The sequence below is a fragment of the Nicotiana attenuata genome, unplaced genomic scaffold (genome assembly GCF_001879085.1).
Source record: "Nicotiana attenuata strain UT unplaced genomic scaffold, NIATTr2, whole genome shotgun sequence".
NCBI classification, from domain to species: domain Eukaryota; kingdom Viridiplantae; phylum Streptophyta; class Magnoliopsida; order Solanales; family Solanaceae; genus Nicotiana; species Nicotiana attenuata.
Window position 1 is genome coordinate 804,792 of NW_017670264.1, and position 8,202 is coordinate 812,993.

Consider the following 8,202-nt stretch of genomic DNA (forward strand, 5'->3'; position numbering starts at 1 on the left):
GTTGCAATGCAAAACTAACATGGTGTGGTGTGAGGAGCCCAGATTTGATTTTCTGTCTGACAAGGTGACAATCTATTTTTATGTGCTTGGTCCGTAAATGAAAATGTGATGACCCAAAAGGTCATCTCGTGTTTTAGGAGTTAAATCTATGTTCCGAGGCCTTAAAAACCTCCTTTTGTTTCACCTCTATTTGCGTGCGCAGTCCGGGCGCATATCCGGAAAGCCCTTATGCGAAATTTTGAGAAAATGCTAAGTTTTGCCTTTAAAATAAAATTAAGTTGACTTCGGTCAATATTTTGGGTAAACAGACCCGGACCCGTGTTCCGATGGTCCCGTAGGGTCCGTAGTAAAATATAGGACTTGGGCGTGTGCCAGGAATCGAATTCCGAGGTCCCTAGCCTGAGGAATGAATTTTTAAAAAAAATTATTTGCTGGAAAATATAAAGACTTTTGGAAATGAAATGGTGTATGCTGTTGATAGTAGCGGGCCCGTATTTTGGTTCTGGAGCCTGGTACAGGTTTAAAATAATATTTAAGTCGAACTTGTGAAATTTGGTAAGAATCGGAGTTGATTTGGTATAAATCGGACCTTTAGTCGAGAAAATGGAAATTTCAATGTTCTTGAGAATTTTATGAATTTTGGTGCTAAATTCATAGTTGTTGATGTTATTTTGATGATTTGATTGCACGAGCAAGTCCGTATGATGTTTTTAGACTTGCGTACATGTTTGGTTTGGAGCCCCGAGGGCTCGGGTGAGTTTTGGGTAGGCCACGGAGTGATTTGGACTTAGGAAAATGCAGTTGTGCATCTGGTATTTTTGCACAGGCCTCTGATCTCGCAATTGCGAGATCAGGCTTCGCAATTGCGAAGTGGTCAGGCCTGGGAAATGCGACCCTATGTCGCAAATGCGAACCAGGCCTGGGCAGACCCTCATCGCAAATGCGAACTCTGGGCTGGAAAATGCATAGTCCCTTACATCGCAAACACGACGTTTTCTTCGCAAATGCGAAGATAGAAATAGCAGGATTTCAAAGGGTTCGTAATTGCGAACCCCTGATCGCAATTGCGATAACTACACCCGTTAAGTGGGATTTTATACGGGATTTTCATATCATTCTTCAAAATTTTAAAACCTAAACTCTTAAGGGCGATTTTTCAAGAGCAAGTTCTTCCCTAAATCATAGGTAAACGATTTCTAACTCATTTTCTTCGATCTATTTCATCTTTTCACATGATTTCACTTCAAAATCTAGAGTTTTTCATGGGAAATTGGGTGTTCTTGGGTAGATTTAGGATGTTTGAATTTTGGGGATTTGGACCTCGATTTGAGGTCCGATTTCAAAACAAATTCCATATTTGAGTTCGTGGGTGAATGGGTGATCGGGTTTTGGTTCGAACTTCGAGTTTTGACCAAGCGGGCCTGGGATCGGGTTTTGAATTTTTGGGGAAATCACTGGGAAATCTATCTTCATGCATTAGAATTGGTTTATTTAGCATTTATTGATGTTATTAAGTAAATTATGACTAGATACAAGCGGATTGAAAGTGGAACCGAGAGGTAAAGCGGTAATTGAGGCTTGATTTTTGTCCGTGGAATTGAGGTAAGTGTTTGGTCTAACCTTAGCTTGAGGGAATATGAGTTGTGGTCTTAATTGCTACGTGTTAGTGTCGAGTACGACGTATATGCATGGTGACGAGTATCTATACGTTAGTGTCAAACAAGCCTGTGAGTCTTATACCATGATTGTTGTGACTCTATTGTGTATTGTCCATGCTTAGGTTGATGATTATAAATGTTGAACATATTTCATGTTAATTCCTTGGTAATTGACCATTGTTGAGTATTGGCTCAAGTTGGGATTTGTTTTGTGAAGTAACTGTTGGAACGAAATTGGTTATAGCTGATTCCCTTGCCGGAATGTTATTGTTCATATTGTTGATTCCCTTGCCGGGAGGTTATTGTTTAGATTGTTGATTCCCTTGCCGGGAGGTTATTGTTTATATTGTTGATTCCCTTGCCGGGACGTATTGTTTCTACTGTTTGAGTGAGGAAGAGTGTAAAGCACGAAGGGTGATACCGTGCATGATATTGTGAGTGAGTGTTAAAGCACGAAGGGTAATGCCGTGCCGATATTGTGAGTGTTAATGCACGAAGGGTGATGCCGTGCCATGATTATGAGAGTAAAAGCACGAAGGGTGATGCCGTTCCAATATTGTGAGAGTTAATGCACGAAGGGTGATGCCGTGCCATGATTATGAGAGTTAATGCACGAAGGGTGATGTCGTGCCGATTCTGTTGATTCTTATGGTAAGGACGAGAGTAAAAGCACGAAGGGTGATGCCGTGCACGTGTTACTGTTATCCTTATTCCTGTTGATATCATTATGGCGTTCTTTATGTTTCTCTATTGAATTCCTGTTAAGTATTTGATATCCCCCGCAGCATGCTTCCCTTCCCATCTTATTCTGTTATTTCCTGTTTTTATTATCCGTTTGTATATGATTTAACTGCACATGTTTATATGGTTGTCGTGTCCTAGCTTCGTCACTACTTCACCGAGGTTAGGCTCGACACTTGCCAGTACATGGGGTCGGTTGTATCGATACTGCACTCTGCACTTTCTGTGCAGATTTCGGTGCTGGACCTCGTGAGTAGATCGTGGGTTGCTGCCTTCAGTCCATAGGAGACCCGAGGTAGATCTGCCGGCGTCGCAGACTCCGGAGTCCCCTTCCTTATGTTTTGATATACTGTCTCTTTTCATTTCGAGAACAGTTCTACTTTTCTTTCTAGACCAGTGTTTGTAGACATTCGTAGATGTTCGTGAAATTGTGACACCAGATTCTTGGGTAGACATGTATTGGAGTATTTGAATTTGTTATGACATCTTCCGCACTTTTCATCTGCTTAGTTTTAGTTACTGTTTATTTCTGTTTGGGTTGATCGCTATTGTGTTAAAATCATAGTAGTTGGCTTGCCTAGCTTTCACGAGTAGGCGCCATCACGACTCCCGAGGGTGGAAAATTCGGGTCGTGACAGGAAAATAGGATTCGCAGTAATTTGAATGGCTGCCTTGTTGTCACAGAACAGTTGGACTGGTTTAGAAACTGGTATCTCTAATTCTTCTAGAAGTCCTGATAACCAAGAACTTCTGCTGTCACAGCTACCATACTTCTATATTCTACTGCTGCTGAGCTCCTGCTAACTGTTTGTTGCTTTTTTGATTTCCATGAGATTAAAGAGCTTCCTAACTTGACAATATAACCTGTCACTGACCTCCTAGTATTAGGACAGGCAGCCCAGTCTGCATCACAGTAGGCAGTTAATTTGTCAACTGGCCTTGCATGTAGAAGAACTCCTTGACCTGGTGCTCATTTTGATGTACTTAACCACTCTCAAAGCTGCATCCATGTGAGATTGTTTTGGAATTTGCATGAACTGGCTTAATGTTTGTACTGCAAAGCTAATGTTAGGTCGTATGATTGTCGAATATAAGAGCTTCCCAATTAGCTTCTGGTATGCAGTAATGTCCTTCAAATCTGGATCTCCCAGCTTTCCCACATAAGCATTATATTCTACTGCGGTGAGCTTTTGATTCATCTCCGAGGTGTTGAAACAGGTTTAGACCCACTCAAACCAACACTTGAAATTAATTCAAGTGCATATTTTCTTTGATTCAGTAGAATGCCCTTTTGTGATCTAAGGACCTCAATGCCAAGGAAGTATCTTAGCTCACCCAAATCCTTCACTTTGAACTGACTTTGTAATGTCTTCTTAGCATCATCAACTAGTTTAGGACTGCTGCCAGTGATCAGCAGGTCATCTACATAAACAAGTATGATGACCAAATCTGGACCTTGCCTTTTGCTGAACAAGGAATGATCATAATTACTCTGCAAATAACCATGTGTAACCAATGCATCTGTCAGCTTAATGTTCCATTGTCTTGATGCCTGTTTCAATCCATAGAGTGACTTTAGTAATCTGCAAACTTTCTTCTCCCCCTGTTTGTGGAAGCCTTGTGGTAATCCCATGTACACTTCTTCACGCATGTCCCCTTGTAGAAAGGCATTATTCACATCCATTTGGTGCAGATTCCACCCTTTTGCTGCAGCAATGCTAGTGATAGTTCTAACAGTTACCATCTTTGCTACTGGGGAGAATGTCTCATGGTAGTCTAATCCCTCCTTCTGATTGTAGCCTGTAGCCACTAATCTGGCCTTGAATCTTTCCACCTCTTCATTTGCTTTATGTTTTATCTTATAAACCCATTTTGATCCAATAGCCCGCTTTCCTGGTGGTAGATCTACCAGCTCCCATGTGTTATTTTCTTCTAATGCATTTATCTCTTGCTGCATTGCCTCAATCCACCTTCTATCTTGGGCAACTTCCTTAAAAGAACTAGGCTCAATGTGTGCTGAGAAAGCCATCAAATATGATTGATAACCTGCAGTGAGGTTAGCATATGAGAGTCCTTGAAAAATGGGATATAGACTATTTCTCGTGAATTTCCCTGGTGTCACATAGTCTTTCAGCAATATAGGTGGTCGAGAGATCCTTCCTGATTTTCTAACATCCACTGCATCTTCTTCTGGTGATACGCCTTCAGCTTCCTCAACTGCATCTACAGCTAAAGGCTCTGAATTCATGCTGATGTCTGTCTCTTCCTGATTCACTGGTGGCAGTTGATCAGTACTGTCTGCAGCCAATTCTTCATGTAAATGCCCTTGTGGTTCTGTGTGTGTGATATCAGGGGAATGAGACTGAGAAGTATTGGGATTGACGGATATTTCAATAGGTGTTAGCTCTGGAGGATCTTGTGGGAATGTGTCATCTAAATCTGAAGCCATTCCTTTGAAGGAAATACCTGTTCTCTGAAAACAACATCTCTGCTCACTAGAAATGTTCTGTTCTCCAAATCATATAATCTGTAACCCTTTTGAGTTTCTCAGTAACCTATCAATACAACTCTCCTAGCTCTTGGAGAAAATTTGTCTGATCTGGGTAGAGTGCTTGCAAAACATAAACATCCAAAAACCTTCAGATTCTCAATGCTTGTTGGCTTCCTATAGAAGACCTCATAAGGTTATTTCTCTGACAGAACAGAGGTTGGCCATTTGTTTATCAAATAAACTGTTGTCTTAACACAGTCACCCCAGAATCTATTTGGTAAAGAGCTCTGAAATTTCAATGCTCTAGCTATTTCCAGTATATGCATGTGTTTCCTCTCCACCACCCCATTTTGTTGGGGTGTGTATGGGCAACTACTTTGATGCACTATGGCTAATGAACTCAGTAACTCATTACACTTTGAATTAAAGAATTCAGTACCATTGTCTGATCTTAATCTTTTTACATTCAGGCCAAATTGTTTTTGCACCATAGTAAAGAAGTCCTTCAACACAACAAATACTTCACACTTTGACTGTAACAAACATATCCAAGTATATATGTTAAAGTCATCAACCAATGTTACAAAGTAATATTTTTTGTCATATGTTAGTATCCTGTGAGGACCCCAAACATCTACATGCACTAGTTGAAAAGTCTGTTCTGTATTAGTGCTACTAAGTTGGAAAGTAAGTCTATTCTGCTTAGCTAAAAGATATACTTCACAACTGTGTTGTGTCTTGGCATCTATCTTATTCTTTAGTAGAGGAATATGTGCATATTGCAACAGTTGAAGGATGACCTAATCTGAGGTGCCATAGTGCTGGATCTTCCTACACTTGCGTAATGCTTTCTGCTATAGCTAGGAATTCCTTATTGATCTCTTTCTTCAACAGATACAAACCATTGTGTTCTTTACCAACCTCCAGAACCTTCCCACTGTAGAGACCCTGAAACACATAGAAATGAGGGAAAAGTGCAGCACAACATGATAGCTCCTTAGTCAGTTTAGATACTAACATCAGATTGAATTTAAAGTCAGGAACATGTAGTACATCTTTCAGTGTCAATTCTTCTAATATCTTCACATTTCCTGTATGTGCTACATGATATCTCCCTCCTGTAGGAACTTGCACAGCACTATTATTCTGGTTTTCAATCTTTCTTACATTGTCTAGTACTTCCTTATAAGGTGTAACATGATGTGAGGCACCAATGTCTATTATCCAATCATAGTTAAATGCCTTGGACGAAAAGAAGTTATACCTGTCATTAAGGTATGACATTCACCTGGATCAGGATCTGGCTTGTTTATGAGGCTCAACAGTTTTTTGTATTGATCTTCTGTGAAGAAATGCCCTTGCATCTGAGATGTAGTGTCAGAACTTCCTCCTTCTCCTGCTGATACATTAGCATATCCTTTCACTCCAGTGTTCTGAGGCTTCTTCTTGCTTTTAAAATCTGCTGGATAGCCTATGATCTTATAACAGTTCTCCTTCAAATGGCCTTTGTAACCATAGTAATCACATATGAGACCTGGTTTCCTTGTAGCCTTGAAACCCTGTCCCCTTCCAGCTGGCATAGTTAAGGGTTCCTGTCTGAATTAGTTACACTAAGTGTACGTTGACTCTCCTCCTAAATTGCGCATACGCTTGATTCACAGTCAATACAGGTGTTTTCAGAAGAATCTGACTTCTCACATGACTGTAACTCTCATTCAAGCCAACAAGGAATTGTAACAAGCGTAAATTTTTGAACTGATCTAGAAAAGGTCTAGTCTCCTCACAATCACACCCTGCTCCTAGTACCATTAGATCCACTTCATCCTACAAATCCTTCATTTTAGTGTAATAGGTTGTTATAGAGTCTGTGCTTTGCCTTAGAGTTCCTATTGTTGTCCATAAGTGATAAATCTATTAAGGTTTGATTTGTTAAAACGTTCCTTAAACTCATTCCATACCTTCCTCGCATCAGATGCATAGATGATGCTAGGCTGTAATTCAGCAGATACAGTGCGACTAATCCATGAGAGCACCACAACATTACATCATTCCCATTGATGCCCCAATTCACCTATGTAAGAGCTTTTCAAACAGGTTCCGTCGATGAACCCTAACTTATTTTTCACCAACAATGCCATTCTCATCGATCTGCTCCATAACGCATAATTTTCTGGTCCTGTAAGCTTGATATCAATCAATGTTATCCCAGGAGTGTCTGTTTGTTGTAAAAACAGTGGGTGATTGTGATTAATTTGCAGAATTTCAATTTCCGCCATGACAGACCAGCTCAAGCTTCAACAATGGCTGTCAATTGGAATTTTGAAATCCTTGATCTAATCTCGAATCGCCCGCTCTGATACCATGACAAAATCCGAGTAGAGATCTAGACTAAATCGCAATTGCATGCAATGAAGAAGAAGAAGAACATAGCTGAAGAAGAAGAGAAATGAGGAACAAGGTTAATTCTGTTATTCTGCAAAACCAACTCAATTAGTGCAGAGTATCTAATCTCCTCACACGAGTCACGTGTGTGATAAGGGTAAAAAGACTAAAATACCCCTGCCAACTAACATAACTAAACTAACATAAGTACCAAGTCTTCAGTAAACAACAACAACCATATTTATAGCAGAACGTTCTTTGTAAAATTACCCCTCTATAACAGCCATATAGGATATTTAAGATTACTAATAATAATTCTAAAAATATGCATACAATCATATCCATCAAATAAAGTTTCTATCTTGCATAAGATATAAGATTTGAAGATTTGCACCTGATATCTTTTTTATTGGACAAATTCCAAAAAATATTTATAGAAAATTTAATTGTTAAGCTTTTAGATTAGATTGTCTTCAAGGAAAAACTATTGGGTACCTTTTTGCTGAAAATTTGGACACGAATCTTCACTAATTCAAGCGTTATATTGCTAGTAAGAGAATGAAATCTACAAAACAAGCAACAATTACGACGTTCTTCCATTAATCTTGAAAGAATTTATTTTTCTAGGTAGCTTTAAAATATCTGCCTTAGAGTTTAAATCTTTATACGTTTAGTTATGAACTTATTAATAATGTATTATCTTTCTTCAATATTTAGCTAGTGAAATATGCATATCTTTTAAGATTTTAAGTTTGAATAATTTTCTTATCTTTTATATCTATTAAAAAGGAGAAATAGTCAATTTTTAGATAATTTTTATCTATAACAGCTAAAAAATATTTCACCCGTCAAATGTTGTTATAGGTGTATAACAGCCATGCATTATAAAAGCCAAAAAATACCGGAACAAATGAGGCTGTTATAGAGAGG

At 39.1% G+C, this 8,202-nt stretch overlaps 1 protein-coding gene across 1 annotated transcript; it reads right to left on the reverse strand.

Moving 5' to 3' along the window:
* Positions 1–3,123: 3,123 nt before the first annotated feature.
* Positions 3,124–3,598, reverse strand: LOC109236906 (uncharacterized mitochondrial protein AtMg00810-like). The gene is made up of 2 exons (XM_019403146.1): positions 3,355–3,598; positions 3,124–3,302 (listed from the first exon to the last, which is right to left on the reverse strand). Exons 1-2 carry the CDS (start codon positions 3,596–3,598, stop codon positions 3,124–3,126), a joined length of 423 nt encoding a protein of 140 aa, XP_019258691.1.
* Between the last annotated feature and the right edge of the window lie 4,604 nt (positions 3,599–8,202).